Below are 25,432 nucleotides of genomic sequence, written 5' to 3'. Positions count from 1 at the left end.
TCACTTCTTCGGGCAGCTTTGTATTCCTCATCTGATGAAAGCAAAACTGAAACCTAAGGCTGATGCATATATTCCCTCCCCTAAGCTGTGTGGCTGGGAGAAAGGCTGAGTGCAGAGAGTCAGCTGTTTGAGTGGTGATACTGTTTGGGTAGAAGAGCAAGATTCATTTTTGGAATCTCATGTCTTTGTGGGACGTTAAGGCACCGCGCTTTAAGGTAAGTGTTGGGAAGGAAATCCAGAGACACTGCTAGTAAACAAGGAAAAGAAGAGAGATTTAAACATCTCTGCCTCTTTGCCTGCATGCATATGGCTGGGTTTGACAAAATGTGTTTGGAGTAGATGATTTGGAGCAATCCAAAGATTATTTGGGTTCCCTGCCTCTTCTTTTACCACCATGGCAGCAGAATCTGCCGGGGGCGGCATCATGGAGTGCACTGCTGGTGATTTTCAACCCATCCCCCTGCCCCCCCCCCGCACCTTAGCCAGGTGAGAGATCTCAGGAGGCAGAGGTTGGAAGCAGGGGAGACCCTGCCCTCACTGGAGGAAAGGGATCCCTAGCTAGAACCTAAAAGTAATCAGTTTGGGATACACTCGCTGCTGCAGATGTTTGTTCGCTGTTATCAGCAGGACTCCCCCCAAGGATATGTCTGTTGGTTTGCACAGTGATCTTTACATAAGCTTTTGAGCCAGTCCCATGAAACACCGTGGACCTTATTTTGACTAAAAGAGCACATCTGAGTCCTTGAAACAAGAAATAGAGTTCCTTTGTGGATGCACAGTTCTGTTCCATTTAGTAGCCACAAAGTACACGTGTAACTGCATAAGCTTACCTAGGTTTGTGGGGGAAAGCTCCCAAGGGAAAAAATATGATTGCTAGACATTATTGATTCCTCAAACATTTATTTTAGCTTAAAAGTGCTGCTCTTACTTCATGCTTTTATTTTTGGGTGGGAGTGAGATTTTGAGTTTATAGAGCAACACGTCTCAAGCTTTTTGCATTCAAGTTGCATTTTAGAGTGCAGCTGCCCACGGTTGCTTAATTTTAATTTATCCTGTTTTGGAGTAGTTAGTGCAAAATGTTTTGCACTAGGCACCATGTTTTGGACCAGGCACCAGCATGTGCCACCTTGTAAGGCAGAATCTGTATGATTTGTGAGAGTTCAAAGCTTATGTTGGGGTACATAGCTTTTGAAGTATCTTTAATGATGATGATGATAACAACAACGACATTTGATTTATATACCATCCTTCAAGACAACTTAATTCCCACTCAGAGCGGTTTACAAAATGAGTTATTATCCTCAAGACAATCACCCTATGAGGTAGTGGGACTGAGAGAGCTCTGAGAAGCTGTGACTGACCCAAGTGTTAGTCAGATGGGTCTCCTCGTGAGTAGGGGGAATTAGCAAGCAAGGAAAAGCTGTGAGAGGTTGGTAACAAGCGAGATCCTCCACCCATTTTTACCAGGTTCCTTCCCTGAGGAAACTGACTAGACGGGTATTTTCCAAAGCAAGGAATCTTTATTTAAAGGGAAAATTCAAACACATAGCAAAAGACAATGCAAAACACAAGCATACAAGAGTCCTAGGAAATGCAGTGAGGAGGCTGGATATAGAATTATGGAATTTGAGTTATAGTTATCATCAGAGGAGTAGAGAAGTCTGCGGAGGAAGAAGGCTCGAACGACCAGCATCCTTTGCCAAGAGGCTCAGAGGGATTTGAGCCTCTTGGCGCTTGGATCCGAGTAAATGTGCACCATTTGGCTGGGGCAAGGCCTGACCAATTATGGGACAAAAATGGGCCCTGCAGCAAGAAGGTGACTTCAGCCTGAAAAACGATGACTTTAATGATTGTCTCCTTGGACAGACAAAGGGCTTGAGAAACATTGATTGGTGTACCGGGGTGTGACAGTGGGAGCTGGAGAGGCTTAGATTAATTGTTCCCAGTGCCAGAGGACAAAGCTACAGTTCTAATTAATAATCTCCAGGGCTGGACAATGAATTTAAATTTTAGATTAGGTTTTCCCAGGAAGTGTCTAAACTTATCAGAGATAATTGATGGTTCTAGATTGCTTGATAGGATTTGATCATTCAGAGTTCCAATCAACTCTGAATAGGAAATGGAGGAGAGAACGTCCAAGGTGTTTTGTCAAGGATAATCTCTCAAGCACCTTTAATGTTAGTCATCTTGCATGTCCGCAGCAGGGAGGGCAGGAACCAGCCACACCTAATCACTCTGCATTCCATTCACATTCTGTTCACAGGTGGGAGCTGACATTGCCAGGTGGGAGCAGGCAATGTCTCACCCTGTCAGGTGGTTTGCTACTGCGGCTTGGAGTACATTAGTGAGAGGGCTTATGATTTTGCTACTCATAAGTGCGTGTTATGTCTCAGAGAGCTAGGCGGACATTAGATCACCCAGCTGGCTTTAGGTGGAGGTGTGGGAAATCAAAGCCGGCTTTCCAGATTAGAGTCCTGCTGCTCTTAACCACTACACCAAACTGGGTCTCAGAGGTGAATCCCATCTATCTGGGAGGCATAACTTTGCAGCCTATAATGTTAGGCACCTCAACATTTGCCACTAGCTTCAAAATGATGGTTGGAGTCGCAGTGTTCAATATGAAAGGAATTATGTAACATCCTGGCTCAGTTTATCTCTAGACCTCCCACGTACTCCTGCTTTTTGTTTTGGAAGCTGTGGTTGTCTTAAGCAGGTGTAACTCACCGAACAATAAAGTTAGGCTTTTGAAAACTGGCTACCAAGTTTATTTATTTATTTATTTATTTATTTATTTATTTATTTATTTATTTATTTATTTCAGATTTGTATTCTGCCCTCCCTGTGAGAGAGCTCAGGGCGGATAGCAACATATTAAAAATACAATTAAAAATCATGTACATTAAAAACAACACATTTAAAACAGGATGGTGGACAACCTTCACAGGAAGGGTTAAGATTTATATACCCCTTTATCCAGGCCGGTGGAGGCCCAGCCAACTTTGTCTTGCAGGCCCATAGAAAAGATAGTAGGTCCTGCCGGACCCTGATTTCAACAGACAGAGCATTCCACCAGGTGGGAACCAGGACCAAAAGGGCCCTGGCTCTAGTTGAGGCTAGGCGGGCCTCCTTGGGACCAGGGACCACCGACAGCTGTTTGTCCCCTGATCAGAGTGTCCTCTGGGGAATATATGGAGAGAGATGGTCCCATAGATACGCTGGTCTCAGTCCGCACAGGGCCTTATAGGTCAATACCAGAACCTTGAATCTGATCCGGTACTCCACTGGCAACCAATGCTGCTTGCGTTAAGAATGGTGTTATATGTGCCTTATTTGGCACTCTTGTAATAACATGCGCTGCTGCATTTTATATTAGCTGTAATCTCTGAGTCAGGCTCAAGGGCAGCCCCGTGTAGAGCGAGTTACAGTAATCTAGCCTAGAGATGACCATTGCTTGGATCACTGTAGTTAAGTCACGGCTTGACAGGTAAGGGACAAGTTGCCTGGTCTGCTGCAGATGGAAAAAAGAGGACCTGACAACCGCTGTGACCTGTGCCTCCATTTTCAGGGAGGTATCCAAGATCACCCCTAGGCTCTTAACCCTCGGAACGGGCACTGATGGTGCCCCATTGAGGGCCGGGAGCCGGAGTCCTGAACCTAATCCCCCATGGCTCAAGTACAGGACCTCTGTCTTCGTAGGGTTCAGTTTCAGCCGACTCTGCCTCAACCAATCACGTCTCCGTCCCATGTCCCGAATGGAACCCGGACTGGAAGGGTTCTAGGGCTGAGACATCCTTCAGGAATCACCTTTCCCAGAAATGGGAGGTTCGAAACCGGGCGATAATTCAGGATGATGAACTGGGATATCTTTGCCCAGGTTATTGAGACAAACTGCGACTGCCCCACCCACATTTTCAATGGAAGCAAAGGTACTCTATTCGTAGCAGGCACACATTGTCAGAAAATAAAACTAAGGATTTCAAAATTATCAACGAGCTTCAGGATGATGGTGGGACTTGCAGGGCCAAATATGAATGGAATCGGACCATGTTGGCCAAGATAAGCTCCACAACGTCCCTTGGGTATTTGCAATGGTAAGCAAAGGTTTACTAATAAGAAGCTAGGAAAGTGCAGGCAACACAGATAAGGAGGGTAGAAAAAATCCCCTCTGTGAGAAAACAAAGGAGGTTTGACAACTTTCCTCAGATCCAGTCTTCAGGAACTGGATCTGAGGAAAGAAATACATGTCACTAAATACCAAGGGATGCTCAACTGAACCTCATTTCATATGTCCCTCCTCCAGCTTTCCATGCACTCACTTGCACAGTCACATTTCAATTTGCTCCATGTGAATACATTCATGTTAGATATCCGTTCCTCCTCTTCAACTGCTAATAGTATCCCATTTTCCCCCACATCTGTTCATAGAAATGAAGATCTTGACACTTTCTTATACCTTAAAGAAATGTGAATTTGCAAATCAAAAGAGCCTACAGTACTTCTCACAGTGAAAACAGAGCTGAATTGGTGCTCTGCCCTCTGGAATAACTTGCAGATGAAATCACACAAGGGGAGCTCCTGTGAAAGCAGCATTCACGTGTGCCAAGCAAGAACAGCCTGCACATGTATTGAGGACCACATATACAATCCTGCATTTGAATATTCCTAGGTACTTAGTTCTCCCATCATGTAGGTTCAGAGTATAGGGAGTGTTTTAACTATTCCCAAGCCTGGGAGAGGGGTAAAGATGTACACCCAGATAAAGTATAGCTGGGAGAATGTTCAAGGGGGTGAATCATATTGTTATGCTGTTCCTGACACATCTGCTTCTTCCAGCTTGAGCATCTGATGGCTCTGGATGTGGCAGATGCTAGTACCTTGAAAAGCAACGTGGTGCATTTGTTGCTCCAGCACCCTCAGGGGATCAAATATGGAGATTTTTCTGGTGCCTTCTACAAGCTCCATGGCCACCACCCCCAACTGGCTCTTCATGGGTATCACTCGCTCACAGACTTGTTGACTGACATGAAGAATGTGGTGGTTCTGGAAAAAAATTCCCAGGCAACAGTGGTCAAGATAGCCTATGGTGCTCCTCTTAATCATTGGCTCAAGGAAAGACAAGGATTGGACTGCCTAATGGATGAAGAAACAGGTAAATGTATAATTTGCTAGAAGCTCAATCTTGCTCATTCTCCTCCTTATTTCAGCCCCTATCCCACATGGGGTTTGTCCATGCAGGTGCTATGATTCTCAGCGTAGCCTTTTTTTTAGTGGTCAAAGGGAAAAACTGGTTGGACAGAACCCAATGACCATTTGCTGTCTGCACTCACTGCACAGTGAGTTTGAGGACTACAAAGGATTGTCTGAAACAAGAATGCAAGGCTGAGTGGGACATACAAGTAATTCTTTGCTACGTCTTGTCACCTGGCTCAGTGCCAATCCCATGTTTGTGGGGTTTGAGCCATTTAAAGGACCCTACCGCTTGCAAGGGCCAGGTAAGTGGGTTGGAGGGGATGGGGGCTAAGTGGGGTGTGTGTGAGGGATGGGGGCATGCTGGAAGAAAACCCATCCCCCTGAATCACTTTGGAATGCTCCGAATCTTTATGGAGCATTTTGAAGCAATTCAAATACCTGAATCCAAAGCGGCTTGTTGCTTTTGGTTTTGGGTATTTCCGAATGTTTTTCCTGCTTTGGGTAAACCCAGTTTTCAGGGTGCACACCCTTACTGGCTATGCTAGATATATATTCCCGTAATGAATGTTCTTCTATGCTGCATTTGCCCAGGAATTTGAGTGAGCTACTTATTTCCAGTAAAAACAGTGAAAGCAATTGGAATGATACACGTAGAAAACAGCACAAAACTGGAAATCAATAGCAGTGATAAAAGGCAACCAAAGCACTGCCAACGAAAGGCCAAAATAGATGTGAGGGTGGCCACGGGGACAACCCTTGGTTTCTGGCCTCATTTTGAAGGAGAATTTAGGCATTTAAAAATTGTTGCAAGAGCTCAATCAAGTCCTCAGCACAGTGGCAATAGATGATCTTGTCCCCCCTTTGCACCATTTAAAGTGCTGTTTCAGCTGTTTCAGAACCTCAAAAATACGGGAGGGCATTTGTCTTACAGCAATTTTTAAATGGCCAAATTCTCCTTTACAATGGTGTGGGCAGCCACAGGTTGTCCCTGTGTCTGCTATTACATTTAGTTTGGCTCTAAGCAGGCCAATTCTAAAAAAAAAAGCAAATAAGCAAATGACCCAGGAGCCAGAAAAATCAACAATTTACAGAGTGCTGAGAGGATACAAGAGTATTGACCTGGCAGGGCCAGGTAAGTGAGTTTGAGGGAAGGGGGCACTAAGTGTGTGTGTGGGGGGGTTCTGCCCCCCATGAACAATGAACAACAAACATGTCTGGGAACAGTTCATGTTCGTCCATGTTCATTGTTTGTTGTTCGTGGATGGCACCGAACGACGAACAGGGTGTTTGGGTTTTTTCCCCCTGTTTGTGCCCATGTCTAGTAATGGACTCCCTTGGTGGCCTCCCATCCAAGTACTAACCAGGTCCAACCCTGTTTATCTTCATGGGCCATCCAGGTCAGGACAATGTTAAGGAGATCCTGATAAACAAGCATGGATTTAATTTGGAGTCATTCCTGTGTAAGCTCAGCTGCATTAATGTGTTGTCCTGTCTGCAGGACATCCATGAACTGTTTCTCCAAAGTTGCAATGTCATCTGGAATTGTGTTGTCCTCCTTAAATCAGGCAGGGCAAAGATACTGATGCTGTCATACATGGCTCCCTCCTTACGATTTGTAGATGGGAATCAGCCGCATTACATGGCATGGCCTTTTGGAAGATAAACATCTGTTTGAGGCACCTTCCCAGTGCTGGCTATGCTAGACATGCTGCATTTGGCCAAGGATTTGTGTAATATGTTTATTTCCATTGAAAAAAGAAAACAATGAAACCGGTTGGAAAGATACAAGTCAATACAAGCACAAAACCAGAAACCAATAGCAGTAAACTCTAAACAAAAAGGCAACCAAACTACCAAGAACTAAGGCCAAACTAGACGAGATGGTGGCCACGGGGCAACCCATGTCTGCTGATGCCATTTTAAATGAGAATTTAGCCATTTAAAAATTGCTGCAATCTTGACCCCTTCTGCACCTTTTGAAGTTCACAAACAGCTCCACTACAGCTGGTTCAGCACTTTTAAAAAGAATGTGTCTATCGAGGGCCGGGGGGGGGGGCGGGGGGGACATTGGCCATGCAGCAATTTTTAACTAGCTAAATTCTTTTAATGTGGTATTGGCAGCCACAGATTTTTCCCCAATGGCTGCTGTCAGGTCATGTTTGGCTATAAGCAGGCCAGTGCTAAAAAGTTCAAATCCTACTATATAAATGGCTAAGCATATTCAAGACAACTCATTTTGTACCCAGGTGCACCTCCAGAGGGCGCTGCTGTGGAGGGAAGCCCAGATGAGGCAGCTAGACCTTCAGAGAGCATGCTGCAGCGGGAAGCCCATGCCGAAATCAAGCGCAAAGAAGGCGGCAATACCTGCCCCCCACCTTCACCCAGCTGGGATCCCGAGCTCTCTATAGGTGGAGACAGAACAACAGAAGAAAGTTTAAAAGAGTGTCCAGCAGGTAAATATCTTTCAAGGTATCAATAATCATACATATCTTGATGATGTTTGTTTTTTATTGCAGGTGGAGCTGGGATATATGGAAGGAGATGTCACATTCCAACAAGCAGCCAGCTAATAAATCTCTCGTTTCATCTATTTAACACACATGATTCACCATGCATCTGTAACAAAAAGCTAATATAGCAAACATTCTGAAAAACAAGCCAAACTCTTATTTCATAATATAATAATGAACATTCACTCACTGTCACACATGCACCCTCTTGTGTGGCAGTATAAGATGCAACCTTACACTTTGGACTTTTTCACAGATTAAATTATTACATTATATTACTATATCTCCAAGTTGTGGGGCACCGTTCTTGGTTTAGGTTTGTTTTTCTGGGAGAGCTTCCCTTTTTTTTGCCTGGATCAGGAGTGAAGCAGGTGGCACTGCTTGCTCACCGTCTTCACCCAGCTGAGATCAGGAGCAGAGAGGGGGCAATGCCTGCTCCCAGCCTTCACCCAGCTGGGATCAGGAGTGGAGCAAGTGACAATACCTGCCCATGCTTCACCTAGCTGTGATCAGGCGAGGAGCAGGTGACAATGCCCTCCCCCTTCACCCGTGTGGGATCAAGAGCAGAGCAGGAGGTAATGCTCGCCACCTACTTCACCCAGCAGGTATCAGGAGCGGAGCAGGTGGCAATGCCCGCCTCCCATCACGGGGGTTGGGATCAGGTGCAGAGCAGGAGGTACTCCAACCCCCAACTTCACCCAGCAGGGATCAGTTGCAGGGCAGCAAGCAATGCCCCCCCCATTCACCCGGCCATGCCCACCCCCTTTTGGATCAGGTGCAGAGAAGGTAGCCATGCCCACCCCCTGCCTTCATCTGGCTGGGATCAGTGATGGAGGAGGAGGGAATGCCCACCTGCCCACCCTCCCCTTCTAGAGCCCATTTTATTTTTTCCCATGGGCTTTGTTGCTAGTAAGCAAATAATAAAGGAGCCTGAAGAATCAACAATTTGCAAATTTCTGGAAGAATAGCAGAGCATTGACCTAGCAGTGGGAATTTGACAGATTTGGCACCAGGACTGAAGTTAAGAGTGGGAGCACTCTGTAAACAAAAAAAATGGAAATTGTTGGGATAAGAATCAGCCGCATTATATGAAGAGGCTTTTTGAAAGGTATCTAATCCGTTGCCTTTGTTATAGATGGCATTGTGCTAATCCGGGATATCATTGGAAAGCGTCTTCAAGGACTGAAGCTGAGGAAACTGAGGAAGATTCTGAATGAAAAGCACGGATTTGACCTGGAGAAATTCAGGATTTCTCTGGGCTACAAGAACACAGTATCCTTCCTGGAGGGGATTCCTGGGCTTTTCCTCCAGAAGTGCCAAAATCGCAATCATTGTGGCATCCGGCTTCAATCAGGTGGGGCAGAAATTGAGATCCTGTTGACTGTGAGTGGCTCCTTTCGTTGAGAGGCGGATGGGAGTCAGCTACTCTGTCAGAATGGTTGGCTTTGTAGTCCTGCTCCTTCCCTTGATCCAGATTTCTTTGCATGTAATTCTGTATCACAGCAGATGGGGGGAAAGAAATCTGGTGGGCCTCTGTTTGGGATTCTGTGTAACAAAGAGGGACCTGCAATTCACCTGTAAACATTTTGCTGTCTTCTTGGCAAGTGTTTTGAGCTAAATACCAAAGAAGAGTCAGCATTACCCTTTTGCTCTGTGCATGATTGGGGGGGGGGGGAGCCAGGAGTGGCTTTTTTGTGTGGCTTTTTTGAGGGCCACGCAAGGATGCATGGGACATACAGGTCATTCTTTGTCAGGTCTTGTCACATCGCTCAGCACCTGTCCAACATAGGGTTGTCAACCTCCAGGTGGGGCCTGGGGATCTCCTGGAATTACAACTGATCTCCAGACTAGAGATCAGCCCCCCTGGAGAAAATGCTTGCTTTGGAGGATGGACTCTCTGGCATTATACCCTGTTGAGGGTCTCTCCCTCCTCAGGCTCCACCCTTAAATCTCCAGGAATTTCCCAACCCAGATCTGGCAACCCTAATCCAACAAGACAGGAAAAGAAACACAGAACTGGGACCAGAATCTCTCTCTTACAGCCAAAGTGCAGATACAACGACTGGAAATAAGATATAGGAGAACTGGGAATACACATACATAAACACATACAAAACCATTGCAATACAGTAAATCCTATTTCCTTCTACAAATGTCTTTCAGAGCTCTTTCATTATAATATAGTTCTAATCCTTCCTGACCTAGCTGCAGTTTTTTGGCAGAATGCGTACAGATGTGATTCTAGAACTTTGTCCTCTTAGGACATTTCTACCTGTGCATTAGTAAACAATGTCCCCGAAGTGCAACTTTTTATCTTTTACAGGATTTTATTGCTGTATAAAAACCATACAAAAATCAACTTTCATCTTAGTTTTTAACCTCCAAGTGATTCCATTAGATTGTGTTGAATGAATGCTTTAACCAAGGATGCATTGTGAATATTTGGGTGAAAACTCTCCCACAAGCTTTTAAAGAGAATATTGATCCAGGGAAGCTCTGGGGAGAGAGCTCTGGAGATAGACAGTCTCTTCTTCATTTCACAGAAAGATGACTGGTTAATGATCCACAGATGGATCATGAACCAAGTGTGGGTGTGTGGGTGGGTCTAAACCAAAGAGACATTTTGACTCACATGAAAGTGCATATCAAGACTTTGAGTAATTGGACATTTAACTACCTTGAGGTATGTTAGAATCTGATTTGGGATTAGAGGTAGGCACGGACCAGATAACGGACCAAAAATATACACATTCTGGGCCAGTTCAGCATTTGTGAACCGACGGTCCATGGACCACGCTGTTTTTCACAGCTGCAATGAACTTTGGCTGGTCCGTCGTTCTGTCAAACCCGACATCCCAGCGCTGAGCAATGTATTTCCTAGGCAATACAGAGGCTGCTTGCAGACCTTCGGTAGCCCTTGAAACACACAATTCATAATTGCAAATACCTTGGTAGGCAGCTCTGGCTGCCAACCCAAGAGCCCCCATTATTCTCTGTGTTGGCATCTAGTATATAAGACAACCATGGAGCTGTTCTTTCACTTCCTAGCCAGGAACTGCTTGTGGCCGAGTGTTTATTTCGTACTGTGCCAGAGGGAGGGAGGATAGGGGCTTGTGTTGCAACAAGGCTCTGGGTAGAAGCAAGCTTATTTGGGTTTCTCGCCTGATGACTCATTCTTGTTTCTCCTTTTTTTCTTTCCATTTTCATTTGCTTCTGAGATGGAAGGCTAGGCTGGGCCTGTGCTGCTTTCCAGTCTCTGGATGCAAGGCAAGCTTCCTCAGAAGACGGCTCGCCATTTTTCTGTTTGATAATTTTTTCTTTCTATTCTCATTTGCTTCTGAGGCAGTGGGCTACCTTGGGCTGTGCTCCATTCCAGTCTCTGGGTGTAAGGCAAGCTTCCTTGGCTAAGGGCTTGTGCTCCTTCTGTTTCATAAATTTCTTTCCATTCCTCTTTTGCTTCTGAGGTAGTGGACTGCCTGCAGGGCTGGATTGAGGGGGGGCAGGGGGGTAGTCTGCCCTGGTGCCAACCAGGGAGGGGGTGCCGGGAGCAGGGGCCGGCTGCCAGAGGGCGCAGGCAGCAACGCAGGCAGGCTTGCCACGCACCCCCTGTCCTGCAGGGCAGGCAAAAGGCAGCGTGGGGGGCTGTGGGGCCGCCCGCGCTGCCTTTTGCCTGCCCAGCAGGGCAGGGGGTACGTGGCAATCTGGCCGCCCCGTCCTGCAGGGCAGGCGAATGGCGCGGGTGGCCTCACAGCCCCCCGCGCTGCTTTTGCCTGCCCTGTAGGGCAGGGGGTGTGCGGCAAGCTGGCCGCCCCCTGTCCTGTGGGGCAGGCGAAAGCAGCATGGAGGGCCGCACTGCCTTTTGCCCGGCAAGCTGGCCCCTCCCTGTCCTGCGGGGCAGGTGAAAGCAGCGTGGAGGGCTGCGAGGCCGCCTGCGCCATTTGCCTGCAGGGAGGCGAATGGAGCGGCGGCTTCCCAGCCCCGCACGCTGCCTCCACTCCGCCCCGTGTGATGATGTCACCGAAGTGATGTCATCATGCAGCGCGGGAGTGTGCGTGTGCTGCGCGCGCATGCGAAGTGGCCAGGTGAGGGTTGCCCCGGGCGCGGGCAACCTTAGATCTGGCTGAGCCTGTGTGGGCTACCTGAGGCTGTGTGGACTACTTGTGGCATTTCCAGCTCCTATTCTGTGTACTGGAAGTTTCGTGGGGGCAGCCTCTTTGAGGGTCTGAAAGTCAGATGTGTGAGGTGCAATCTTGGGCAAATTTGTAGGGTGGCTGGAGGACAGCCTGCCAAAGACTCACTGTGAGTTTGGCGTCTGTGAATGCTCCGGGGACAGGGACAGGGCCTCTGGAAAAGACGGACCACTGACCAATGGACCATCCCACAAACCAAGGCTGTTCCACGGGGAGCGGTCTGTGCTCTGCGGTCCATGAAAATTAATGGACTGGCGCTCTGTGGGGTATTCCCAGTCCCAGTTGGGATGGTGAACACTCTCCCTATTCAGTTTGTGTAAGTTCTTTTCATACAATTTGTCACAGGGCTAAAAATAAGTGGGAGCCTTTCTTATGATACAGACGTAATAAAGGGTTGTGTTGTGTGTTTATCACCCAGAACTATCCCTGAATTGTTCTCTTTCATTTAAAAACAGAAGAATTTTCAAATTTGTGTTTTGGCTGTAATTTCATGGAAAACTCAACACTTGCAACTGTGAAGTTTAGATAAGGTTTTCAGGTCACTTGTGTCTTAAAGCTGATGGCAGAGATTTAAACAGTAGGTAGCATGCCATTTAAGAGAAGGGACCAAATCCAGCGCATTTGGAGTAACGCCTCTTTCTGTGGGGTACTTCTGCTTTTATCCTTGATTGCTTCATTAAGTTAATGGGTTGGATCCAAGCAGCTTTTCCATTCATCACAAAAGGATCCTCTTTGACCACCCCAAAAGGCTATGCGGAGTATCCTAGGATGTATTGTACCAAGAGTCATGTGGGACAGGGACTGTAGCAAGGAGGGGGACTGGGCCACTCTGAACAGGAAAGCAGGCTGGATCCAAGCCAATGTGTATGTCTGTTTCCACACATTTTAAGCTTCAGTCTTGGACTCTGAGTGACTGAAACTTGCACATCAAGTGTTATTGTAAAGTGGAACAGTCATATTATGATCTGGGTTCTGTGTCTGGATCCCCTTGTTTTTTAGGATATTTTTAAATAAAAGCATTAGAACTCTAGTATGAAACAGCTGAGGTGGAGCTGGCAAGTTATTTTTAAAAATGGCTGCTGCTTTTTATTTTGTAACTGTTTTATATGATTTTAACATTTTATGATTCCTTGAGTACAAAATGGAAAGGTAGGGTATAAATATTCTAATAAATAAAGAGCAGAACCACAAGTGACAAAAGGCACAGGTTGGACACTTGTCAGCTTCCCTCAAGTTTTGATGGGAAATGTAGGCAGCTTGGCGGAATGCTGGACAAGTGACAGTTGAAAAGTCCATTGGACAGCAGTCAGAGAGCCAAGCTGCAAGACTAGGATGCCTACATTTCCCATCAAAACTTGAGGGAAGCAGACAAGTGTCCAATCTGTGCCTTTTGTCACTTGTGGTTCTGCTCAAAAACAATGTGGAGGGTCTTTTCCTTCACTACTGGGCAACCAACAGCAATTTGTACACCTCAGGATTTCCTTTTTCTGTTCAAGTTATCAACTGTGCTGTGCTGCTATATCTGGAACAATTTTTTTTTATTGACTAGGATTTTGTTCTCTGTGCTGCTTCCATTTCTGCAGGAAGTTGGTGTTTTACAGAAGGACCAAGAAGCCAAGAACCAGGTACAACACTGAACATTTGCTGGAGGTGGTGATGGGAGATATGCTTGAAAATTTTCATAGCTCAGTGGGGCCGTGCTGTCCCCTATGTGCTGGCCAATTGACCACAGATAAAGAGTTGGATCCAAATAGCTTTTATCTGAGTGAAAAAGGAAGGAGAGAGCATTTTTGATTGTCAAAAAGTCTGTGCTGAGAATAGTTGACCCTGTGTGAACAAAAGCTACCGCAGTCATGTTCAGAGGCTCTACTCAGGGCCAAGCTACACATGACGAATGACACTTGAACGGCAAGTGGATTGAGTGGAGGGCAAGTGAACAGGGAGAAATACACTTGCCATTCAAGTGTCATTCGTCATGTGTAGCTTGGCCCTCAGAAGAGATTTGGTGGGTGGCAAGTTGAGACAAGGCCTTCACTGGAACTCTCCTGAGGGAGAGTCACCTGTCCCATTCCATTTCTGTCTTCTGTTTTTGTTTCAGTTGCTGTTCTCTCATTGATCCCTCCTTACTCTTCAGTATTTTAACTTTTGTTTTTATTTTTGTACTAATTTTAATCTCTGGTTTTAAATTGTTTTAATGATGTATTTGTATGCTAGTTTTAATGGGTTTTAAGATAATTTTAATCTTAGTTTTAATGTGTTAGCCCTGTGAGTGCAGAAAGAGGGAATAAAAATCGTGTTAATAATATGGGATGGAGGCAGTAGGAAGGAAGGGAGTTTGGCCAACATTGTTGGATCCAACCCAATTTAGATTAGATTCTGCAGTAGTTCTCTCTGTGTCTTTGCCAATTCAGCTTCCCTGAGCTTGTCATTGTAGGGGTGGAGTAGTGTGGTGGTTAGTCTAGGGTTTGGGAGACCCAGGTTTAAATCCCTATTTCAGCCATGAAGCTCAGTCCTTCTCTCTCAGCCTAATCTAACTTACAGGGTTATAATGAGGATAAAATGGATACGGGAGAAATCACAAATGCTGCCCTGGACTCCTTGGCAGAGAAGCAGGATGGAAATGTGATTGGTAGCTGGACTGGCATCCATGGCTAATTTCCCCCTCTATTTATTCCCACTCTCAGGTCCTTTTCCAATGCTGGCTATGCTAGATATGTATTCCCCTAATGACTGTTCTTCTATGCTGCACTTTTTCAGGAATTTGAGTAAGCTACTTATTTCCAGTAAAAACAGTGAAAGCCGTTGGAATGATACACGTAGAAAACAGCACAAAACTCGAAATCAACAGCATTAATAAAAGGCAACCAAAGCACTGCCAACTAAAGGCCAAAACAGATGTGAGGGTGGCCATGGGGACAACCCTTGGTTTCTGGCACCATCTTGAAGGAGAATTTAGGCATTTAAAAATGGTTGCGAGGGCCCGATCTTCAGCACAGCAGCAATAGATGATCTCGTCCCACCTTTGCGTCAATTAAAGTGCTAAAATAGCTTCCCCCCCCCAGCTGTTTCAGCACTTCAGAAAATGCAGGAGGGCATTTGTCTTGCATAAATTTTTAAATGACTAAATTCTCCTTTACAGTGGTGTTGGCAGCTACAGGTTGTCCCTGTGCCTGCCATCACCTTTAGTTTGGCTCTAAACTAATGCTAAAAAAATGCAAATAAGCAAATGACCCAGGAGCCAGAAAAATCAACAATTTGCTTGGAGGATACAAGAATATTGACGTGGCAGTGGGAGGTTGATAGATTTGGCACCAGGCTGGAGGATGAGAGGGAGACTGAAATGGTCGTGACCTTCACATAAGCATGTAGGACAGACTGGAGAATTGAAGCCACTCTTCATAAGAGATTTGTCTGTTGCCTTGATGCCAGTTTGGAATCGTCTTCAATACCTACCTCGTGGTTTGAAGTTAAAGAATCTAAAGGATGGTGGAAAGTGCCATTGAGTCATAGCTGACTTATGGCAACCCATCATTAAATTTTCCGGTCAAGAGTTGAACAGAAGTGGTTTGTTTGCCATTGCCTGCCTCTGTGTAGTGGACTCCCTTGGTGGCCTCCCATCCAAGTACTAATGAGGTCCGACCCTGCTTATCTTCTAAGGCCCCATGCAATTGGGCTGGCTTGGTCCATCCAGATCAGGGCAATGTAAAGAAGATCCTGATAAACAAGCATGGATTTAACTTGGAGACATTCCTGGAGATGAGCTACATTAATGTGTTGTCCTGTCTGCAGGACACTCCTGAACTGCTTCTTCAAAGTTGCAATGTCATCTGGAATTGTGTTGTCTTCCTTAAATCAGCAGGGCAAAGGTAGTGATGCTGTCATATGTGGCTCCCTCCTTATTATATGGAGATGGGAATCAGCTACATTATATGGCATGGCCTTTTGGAAAGTAAACTTCTGTCTTGTTACAGATGGCTTTGGGCTAATCCGGGATATCATTGGAAAGCGTCTTCAAGGACTGAAGCTGAGGAAACTGAGGAAGATTCTGAATGAAAAGCACGGATTTGACCTGGAGAAATTCAGGGTTTCTCTGGGCTACAAGAACACAGTATCCTTCCTGGAGGGGATTCCTGGGCTTTTCCTCCAGAAGTGCCAAAATCGCAATCATTGTGGCATCCGGCTTCAATCAGGTGGGGCAGAAATTGAGATCCTGTTGACTGTGAGTGGCTCCTTTCGTTGAGAGGCGGATGGGAGTCAGCTACTCTGTCAGAATGGTTGGCTTTGTAGTCCTGCTCCTTCCCTTGATCCAGATTTCTTTGCATGTAATTCTGTATCACAGCAGATGGGGGGAAAGAAATCTGGTGGGCCTCTGTTTGGGATTCTGTGTAACAAAGAGGGACCTGCAATTCACCTGTAAACATTTTGCTATCTTCTTGGCAAGTGTTTTGAGCTAAATACCAAAGAAAAGTCAGCATTACCCTTTTGCTCTGTGCATGATTGGGGGGGGGGGGAGCCAGGGGTGGCTTTTCTTAGTGTGGCTTTTTTGTGTGTTTTTTGGGGAGGCCATGTGAGGATGAACCTCTTCATAAACTGGCTGGCCGACAGAGTCTTGGTAGCATGAAAGGAAAGCACAGCCCAATTACTAAAATGTGGACAACACTCCCTGTACAATGGAAGTGTGAATTGCCTTTGCATATCAAGAGTGATGATGGTACTATTGATGCAGTGGAAAGTAAACCAGTGCTCCCCTCTCCAACCCCGGTGCCCACCTGCAATTGGATAAAATGCCTCCCCCGCCCCTTGATTAAGCACAAAGTTCTCTGTCCGTGGTCAGCAGCCCAGCCCCCGGACTTGCTGACAGACAGCAGCAGGGGGCAGCCGGGAGACAGCAGTTCAACCGCTCTGTCTGGCAAACAGAGCCAGAACCTGCCTACTCCAGGGGGAAGGGGCGAAAGGCCAAAGCCTCAGAAGGCTGGAGGGAGCAGGGAGAAGCCAGCTAGTCCCACCCCCCATGGGGAAGAGAGGGGGCTAAGCAGGCTAGAGGAAAAGGGCCAAGGCAAGGGGAATAGGGACCCAGCAACAGCCCAAACAGAGCCCGTACCTTCCAAGGAGGAGAAGCAGCCACTACAGCCCAGAGCCACACCCTTGCTAGAGGACAGCAGCCTGGCTCAGGAGGTGCCAGGAGCCAAGCCCCTCCAGGTGGAGCTGCCACAGGCATTCTGGGGGAGGAGATGGGTAGCCCTGCCTGGCATCAATGAACAGGCAGCACAGAAGCTGGCCAGGGCAGCTCCTCGCGAGCAAGGCCAGGCAGGCTCAGCAGCACAGAAGCCGGCTGGGGCAGCTCCTCGTGAGCAAGGCCAGGCAGGCTCAGCAGCAAAGAAGCCGGCTGGGGCAGCTCCTCATGAGCAAGGCCAAGGAGACCTCAGCTGGGGATGGCTCGCATTCAATCCCACCCTGCCAGCAAGGCAAGGAAGCCAAGAAGGGATTAGTGGTAGGAGGGAAACACCCGAGGGAAGGCACAGCTGGGCCAAGTCAGGAGAGGGCACAAGCCTAGAAGGAGGGTGGGGCGGGGAAAGGAAGCCCTATATAAGGTGGCTAGGAAGAGCTCTGAGGTGGTGGGTGTGAGTGAGGAGTGATGATGTGGAGTGAGAGCAGTAGGATGCAAGGGTGGAGGCTTGGAGGAGAGTTCTGGAAGGAGGAGATGAAGGAGGATGCAGAGGGTAAGCAGGCCAGGTTGAGCAGGCCAGCGAGTGGACTGAGAGGGAGTCTGGGTGAGGTATACCGCCCCTCCTTCCACAGAGCAGGGTCCTGCAGAGTCCCTGGCCCCCCTGTGATGTCAGGAGCAGACCGCCCAGTGCCATGCCCAGCGGCAGCCGCGGCAAGCCCTGACATTCTCTACTGGGTGACTGCTTTTGTCTCTTCCTCACAGTCTGCCACTTTACCTCAGGCCAGGAGTTTCCAGTGTGGCTCCCACGAGCACTTTATTGCCTGCTGATGCCTTTCCTTAAAGTGTTTTTAGAAAGTGTGTGGGGCCAGGTAGGGCTTTTGCTCGACAGGGCTTCTGTTTGGCCAATGGATATATGATTGACTGAAGATTTTGAAAAATGTTGTTTTGTCAGTGGCTGCCACCAAAGTACTAGCATCTTTACTGCATGAATAAAAACTGTGTATGCAGGAAAACATTTAAAAACATTTCATTTTAATAGGTATCCTGTTAAACTGAGCTTCTGCTTGGAATGTTGATGAGTTACTTTTAGAGTTATGCATAACCTCATTTCCTGACATTTGCCATTTCCACACTGCCTTATTTTTGCAGCACGGTAGCGCTATTATCAAACCCATTTTTTTTAGTAATTGTGTCCACTCTCATGAACATCCCGCTTCTGTTGCACTTCCCCATGTACTCATGCCACTCAAAAGAGTGCCATTTTCTCTGCTGGTTTCGCTGGTGTCAGTGCTGACGAAATCACAGCGGCACTCTTTTTTTCTTTTCTAAAAGCTAGAATAGCACTATATCAATCAATATACCCAAATTGGTTCCGCTCCCCAGAAAACTCATGATAGGCTTTGTCCGCCCCTTTCCTACAACAACCCTTGGTGCATTTCTGTTTGGAGAAGTTTTGAACTGATTAAAAGGAATTTTCTACTTGGAAGAGCCGTTGTCTTTGGAGATCCACAGCTATGTATACTCTCAACCATGGCACCGCACGTGGCAGTATTGCTTGTGGTTGCCCAATTGGTTCTCCTGATGATCCAGAGCTCACTGAACCTGTACATGGCTTGTCTCCAACACATTGCCAGAAAGTGGAAATTTTATGTCCAATTCCAAGTTGCCCAACATTGTTGGCAGAAATAGAGAGAATGTTGCGGATTTGGCAGGAGACGAAGGCTTAGAACAAGATGGTATGCCTTAGGGCTGCCAGACCCCTGGTGGGGGCGGGGGATTCCCCGCCCCCACGCTCCCACCCCCGCCCCACTTACCTGACCAGTGGGGGTGTGTGCACCTTCCATGCGCGTGCCCCTCGCGGTGCTGCGCCCCCCCGCACACAGCCACCCAAGGCCTGTTTTGGCCTGGATCGGGGCCGCTGCGGAGCACGGAAGCGTTCCTGCACTCTGCAGGGGCCCACAACGGGCCCGATCCGCACCAAAACGGGCCCAATACGCACTCGTTTTGGCATGGATTGAGCCCATTTTGGGCTGCTGGGAAGTGCAGGAGCGTTCCTGCGCTCCGCAGCAGCCCCCAACGGCGCAAGCCAGGGGGCTGCATGATGACGTCACTTCAATGTGATGTCATTGTGCTTGGAGGACGCACTCCATGCGCACGCACCCCCACCCTCCCAGGTAAGAGCCAGGGCCCCAAATCTCCCGCTGGGAGATTGAGGGGACCTAGCAACCCTAGTATGCCTTGGCAGAGCTACATGAACCCAGGGACTGCTGGGTTTTCCCTAGAAGCTGGGGCTGGTGGGATTTCCTGCACTGTGCGGGTGAGATCAATGGGACATACATTCTCATATGTGCTCCTGGTGGTAGACCGGAGCAGGATGGTAATAGGAAAAACTACCCCTCAAGATTGTTTCAGGGAATGGTTGATCATTGTGGCAAGTTCATCAACGTTGAAATCGGGTGGAGTGGTAAAAACCATGATGCTTTTGTTGTTAAGAATTCAGTAATATGGGCTGCAGTGGATGCAGGGACCTTCATTCCGGGAAACCCTACATTGAATTTGGATGGCGTATCTGTGCCACCATTACTTGTATTGGACGGTGCATACCCCCTTAGGCGTTGGCTGATGAAGCCTTATGGGTCAACTGTTGTCACTGGTACTCACAGAAACTTTGATAGGTTGCTATGCCAGGCTAGAAATGTGGTGAACTGCTCTTTTGGATGTCTGAAGGCGAGATGGTGGTGCCTGGCCTTATGACTCAATTGTAGAGAAAAGAACATTGTCAGCACTGTGACAGCATGTGTTATCCTCTACAATATCTGGGAGGAGAGGGGAAATTCCTTGATAACTGACATGAGAGATCCCACACCTGTGCAAATTCCAGTGGAGGGGAGGAGCTTTTTGCCAACAATAGGGGAGACCTCAAAGAGGGAAAAGTTGTCCAAGAGACCTTAGCAGAATTTATGATGGCAAATGCCAGGGGATGAGTGGCCTTTTTGGGATGTCTGCCTGCTGAAACATCTTGTATATAGTTAAACTAGTCAAGTATGGATCGACAGCTCTCTTTGTTGTTTAAAACTAAAATCTTTCTGATGTTGAACCACTCTGCCTTGTTAATGGGATGAAGAATACAGACATCCTGTCTGTGGGGCAAGATTAAAACCATTCCTCTCAGCAAAAGTACCACTTTTTTGAAAATGGCAATGACAACCGAATAATTTCCTGTGATTATAGTTATTTAACCAGGTCAGACCTCTCTATATAGCGAGCAGCTGCTATTTTTCAAGTTATTCCCTCCCCCCAACACACTCGTGAATGGCAGCAACCCATGCATAAGTGTGCACTTTCTTCAGAAATCAGCACTTTATGTGCTTCATGCAAAAAAGGAGCCCCTGAGGAACCAGGGTGGGCTTGAGAGGGAATTAAAAATTTATTAAACTTTTTTTTCCCAACGCCAAAAAGAGTGCTGTGATGATGGCAGGGCTCCATTGTGGAATGCCGTGGGGGCGTCAAGAACCATGGCAGAACACAACTGGAATATTTTGAAAAGGGTAGTCATAGGTTGGGGGTTTAGGCACAGTCAAAGCTGAAGAGGGATGCTTACATTGCAGATTGAGTTTTCAAAGACATGACACAACACTGCAATGTACCCCCACATTCAACTCATTGAAGAAAAGTGGTGGTGCAGGGGAAATATCCCGTTTTCAAAAAGTGACAGGAGTTACTAGGCTAATAATCTGGGGTTTAGGGACTACATCTCCCATGCAGTGATTTATTTCACACCTTTGGGAGCATGCTCAGTAATGGTCTACCAAATTTGCACTAGGCAGAGGTTCTCATTGCAGAAATAATGGCAAAGTGCAGAGGGGTTTTCTGGAAAGGCGAGGAGATGGAAATCCTTCTTTCATTGCTTCTGCAATCAGGGAGAGCAAGTCACCAAATGAGCAGCACTCATCTGCCTACAAGGACAATATTTTTGAATACTGCTCATAAACTTTCCGAGCAGGACTACCCAAGAACGGCCAAGCAATGCCGCTCTAAATTTAAAAGAGTGAAGTCCTCTCTTTTTTTGAAGCTCTGGAGGCTTGGCAGGGCATTCCCAGACAAAGTGGCAAACCTCCATATTTCACATCGATGATACGGTTGTGGGAAAGTGCCAGGCGACCAAGTTGGCAGGGCCATCGTCATGCCTCTGAGTATATTTTCTGAAAGATGTGAGATTGAATAAGGGTTGTGTATTTACTGCCCCCCTTCTTACATTACTCAAGTGATGTTACTTACGGCTTTTCAATGGGTGCATGCTCCCCACCTCCCTTTTTAGCAGGAAATCATAGACTCATCGGATTTTGAGGTTTCCTAAAAGTTGACATTAGGAATGTGGCATTCCACTCTTAAGCTAATTTCATGCAGAGGGAACTAGCCACCGTCTCACCACACTCACTCAGCAACCACAGGTCCTTGCCCCAACAAAGTAGAATCATACTCAGGTTGGCTGTGCAAATCTTACTAGGGAAAATTAATTCAAAAGAACGATATTGATATTCTGCTATACATGCCCATGTAAGAAAGGAGAAACAGAACCCTTCAAGGAAAAAACGGGGAATCATAGCACCTACAAAGGAGGTGGCTAGTTTCACTGTACCAGGGCAGGGAAATTTAGAGTATGTGCCCAAAATGGCCCCAATACAAGAATAAGTATTTATTCTCAGAAATGGTGGCTTCATTGTTGAGGCACCAGTACAGACTAATCAAGTTCATTTTTGCTCTAGCCTTCTAGAAAAAACTGCTCTCCATTTTTCAGATGCATTTGGATCTGACAAACAGAGCAGTGTTTCTCAGAAGCTTATGCAGAACTAAGATTGGTAAGTATTAATTGTGTTACTTGACAATAGCCTGTTTCATGTTTTTGACCTGTTGCTGATCACAATCTTCACAGCTGTTCTGCGAGGACAAGACAGGACACAAGAGGGAAGGCAAGATGAGGAAGACTCCAAAAGGGCGGAAGTGCAGCAACAGAAAGTGGGTGACAGTCCTGTTCTTGAAGAGCAACCTGAGAACATTGATGCTCCCAGAGGTTGGTTTGCCAATACTGATTTCGAGGTCATTTCTCCATTTCAGGAAAGAATGTATATATCAGATTTAATTTGTCATGTGTGTGCCACAGTGGTACTCAATGCTTCTGTCCCTCAGCTGCCCCTCAAATTGCAGGCCTACAGTAGGTGACTTTGTGGCCCTTTGTCCCCCTCTGCGGTCAGGCAACAGTCCCAGCTATTTTCCAGTGACTGGACAGCTTTATTACACATTCAAGAATTAAAAACATGGCTGGATTTTTGGGAAAAAACTGTTAACAGGTGATCTCCATTGTTTTGACATTGTAGTCCAAATTCGGGTTCTCAGCAAATGAATTTTAAAATACAGCAGCTTGGCATCTGGAGAGAAGGCACATTCAGTGCAGTCATTATGGTAAGATATAACAACCTGAACTATCAATCCCAATATAATACAGGGCAGAGTCTTCCAGATGAGGTGGAGGACCAAGAATCAAGACCCTTGACAAGCAGGCAGGTGACCAATCCCTCAACATCAGCAAAAGGTTTTGAAGATGTTTGCGCCACCATTGTGGGGATGGAGCAACGCATGATTCAAACATGTGAGTTCAACAGCATATGTCCTGACCACACACCTGGTCTTAAGAGTATCTTGCTTGGCAGGAATTTTCAAAGTCAGTGATCAGGAAGCAAACACAAATGTCTCCCTAACTCTGATTTCTATATCTCATGGGTGTTCTGCCGTTATAGAGCCGAAACAGACGTAATGAGATACCTAGGTTCAACTCGTGTTCTCTTACCTCAAGGTTTGTCGGGAAGTGTAGGCGTCCTTGCAGCTTAAAGTTTAGCATTTACAGAGCAGCAGGAAGTGCAGGCGTGGGGCGCCTTTCCTCCCGCTCTCGAGGTGCATCGCGGCATTTTCCCTTCCCCGCTTACATGGAGTATCACTTCATCTCCCCCCCTCACCCAGCCTGGCACCTGCAGAGCGACGCCTGGTTGCACTGGGAGAGCGGGGAGGAAAGGCGCCCAGAGCATCTCCCCCCCTCGCTCGCCTGGCCCCTGCCCAAAGCCACATGGCCCAGAGCTGCATAGCTTGGCGTGCTCTGCCTTTACGCCGATCACATGGACCGTTGCTCCACCCACCCCTTGCCCAGCCCCCACAGAGCGACGGCGATGCAGCTCCGATGCAGCTCCGATGCAGCTCCGAGCCGCACGGTTTCAGGTGGGGGCCAGGCGAGCGGCGAGCGGGGAGTGGGGGTGGAAGATGCAGCAATGCTCTGGGCGCCTTTCCTCCTGCTTTCCCCATGTAGCCTGGTGTCGTTCTGCGGGGGCTGGGCGAGGGCATTGCTGCATCTTCCCCCTCGCTTGCCTGGCCCCCACCTGAAGCCGCGCGGCTCGGAGATGCATAAACTTTAAGCTGTAAGGACGCTTATACTTCCCAACAAACCGTGAGGTAAGAGAACATGAGTTGAACCTGGGTATCTCGTCACGTCTGTTTTGGCTCATACTGCAATGATGATGTGACCATTATTAAGACATCATCATAGGAATTCCAAGTCTGCCAGCGGTGACAGTTAATTTTAGAAACTGATATGGCCACCCACAGAAGGCATTTTGGGAGAGAGTTCTCTAATGAATCCCCCTTTCCCTTTACAGTTAACAAGTTTCATACCAGGATGTCTCGTCTTGAGAAGAGGGTTGCCCAAAACAGCGGTCGGCTGAGGATCCTGGAGAGGAATGAAAGGGAGAGGAGAAGTGAAACTGCTGAGACTCTGTCCTGTGGACAGGAGGACCCCGATAAAAACCTTCCCTAGTTTCTGCATTATATGGTTCGCATTTAAGAGTTAAAAACAGATACTGAGTTTGATAGTTGGAATTTAAATAAAAATATTTTGGACTCCTAAACAATCAACTTCTTTAATTGTACAAACATTAGGAACACGAAAAATTTTTTTCCTGAAACATGCACAACTGCTGTTGGCTTCACGGCATGAAACTGTTTTAGAGAAACACAACAAAACTTGAGTGTGAGGCGGTCCTGGGATCTTCCCACACAGGAACATTTGGGGTAACCGGACCTGTCTGACTGACTGCTGTTTTCAGAAGGAATTGTTGCATTTTGGGGTTTGACGGTTGTTGCTGCCGAAGCAGAGCTTTTCCCAGGCTGTGCAAAGTGTTAACAGCACTTCTCATCCTACTATATAAAAGTCTAAGCATATTCAAGGGAATCCCCCTTTCCCTTTACAGTTAACAAGTTTCATACCAGGATGTCTCGTCTTGAGAAGAGGGTTGCCCAAAACAGCGGTCGGCTGAGGATCCTGGAGAGGAATGAAAGGGAGAGGAGAAGTGAAACTGCTGAGACTCTGTCCTGTGGACAGGAGGACCCCGATAAAAACCTTCCCTAGTTTCTGCATTATATGGTTCGCATTTAAGAGTTAAAAACAGATACTGAGTTTGATAGTTGGAATTTAAATAAAAATATTTTGGACTCCTAAACAATCAACTTCTTTAATTGTACAAACATTAGGAACACGAAAAATTTTTTTCCTGAAACATGCACAACTGCTGTTGGCTTCACGGCATGAAACTGTTTTAGAGAAACACAACAAAACTTGAGTGTGAGGCGGTCCTGGGATCTTCCCACACAGGAACATTTGGGGTAACCGGACCTGTCTGACTGACTGCTGTTTTCAGAAGGAATTGTTGCATTTTGGGGTTTGACGGTTGTTGCTGCCGAAGCAGAGCTTTTCCCAGGCTGTGCAAAGTGTTAACAGCACTTCTCATCCTACTATATAAAAGTCTAAGCATATTCAAGACAACACACTTCCTACCCTGATGTGCCTCCAGAGGGCGCTGCTGTGGAGGGAAACCCAGATGAGGCAGCCAGACCTCCAGAGAGCATGCTGTGGCAGGAAGCCCAGGCTGAAAACAGGTGCTAAGCAGGTGGCGGTGCCTGCCCCCACATACACCCAGCTGGGATCAGGAGCGGAGCAGGTGGAAATGCCCAACCCTTCTTCACCCAGCTTGGATCAGGAACAAAGCAGGTGGCAATGCCTGCTCCCCCTTTCACCCAGCCGAGATCCCACTATCACCCAGATGGGATCAGGAGCAGAGTAGGTGGCAATACCCACCCTGCCTCACTTCACCTAGCTAGGATCAGGCGATGAGAAGGTGACAATGCCCTTCCCCCGGCCAGGATCAAGCCCAATCCCCTTCACCAAGCCTGGATCAGGCGCAGAGCAAGAGGCAATGCCTGCCCTCCCCCCCGTTCAACCTGTCAGATTCAGGTGCAGAGCAGGCGGCAATGCCCCCCTCACTTCACCCAGCTGG

The 25,432-nt window shown here is 47.2% G+C and overlaps 1 protein-coding gene across 2 annotated transcripts; it reads left to right on the top strand.

Annotated features, from left to right (window-relative positions):
* LOC129340682 (uncharacterized) lies at positions 1–24,895 on the top strand. Of its 2 annotated transcripts, XM_054995614.1 has the most exons (10): positions 1–215; positions 4,834–5,149; positions 7,437–7,643; positions 8,836–9,054; positions 13,474–13,515; positions 15,862–16,080; positions 21,991–22,128; positions 22,561–22,704; positions 23,759–23,931; positions 24,350–24,895. In XM_054995614.1, exons 1-9 carry the CDS (start codon positions 180–182, stop codon positions 23,914–23,916), a joined length of 1,479 nt encoding a protein of 492 aa, XP_054851589.1. In that variant the 5' UTR covers positions 1–179; the 3' UTR covers positions 23,917–23,931; positions 24,350–24,895. The 2 variants fall into 2 exon arrangements, with proteins under 2 accessions (XP_054851589.1, XP_054851588.1); XM_054995613.1 differs by having other exon boundaries at positions 23,759–24,895.
* Positions 24,896–25,432: the final 537 nt, after the last annotated feature.

The sequence above is a fragment of the Eublepharis macularius genome, chromosome 12 (genome assembly GCF_028583425.1).
Source record: "Eublepharis macularius isolate TG4126 chromosome 12, MPM_Emac_v1.0, whole genome shotgun sequence".
In the NCBI taxonomy this organism is placed as follows: domain Eukaryota; kingdom Metazoa; phylum Chordata; class Lepidosauria; order Squamata; family Eublepharidae; genus Eublepharis; species Eublepharis macularius.
This window is presented reverse-complemented; position numbering and strand designations above follow the sequence as displayed.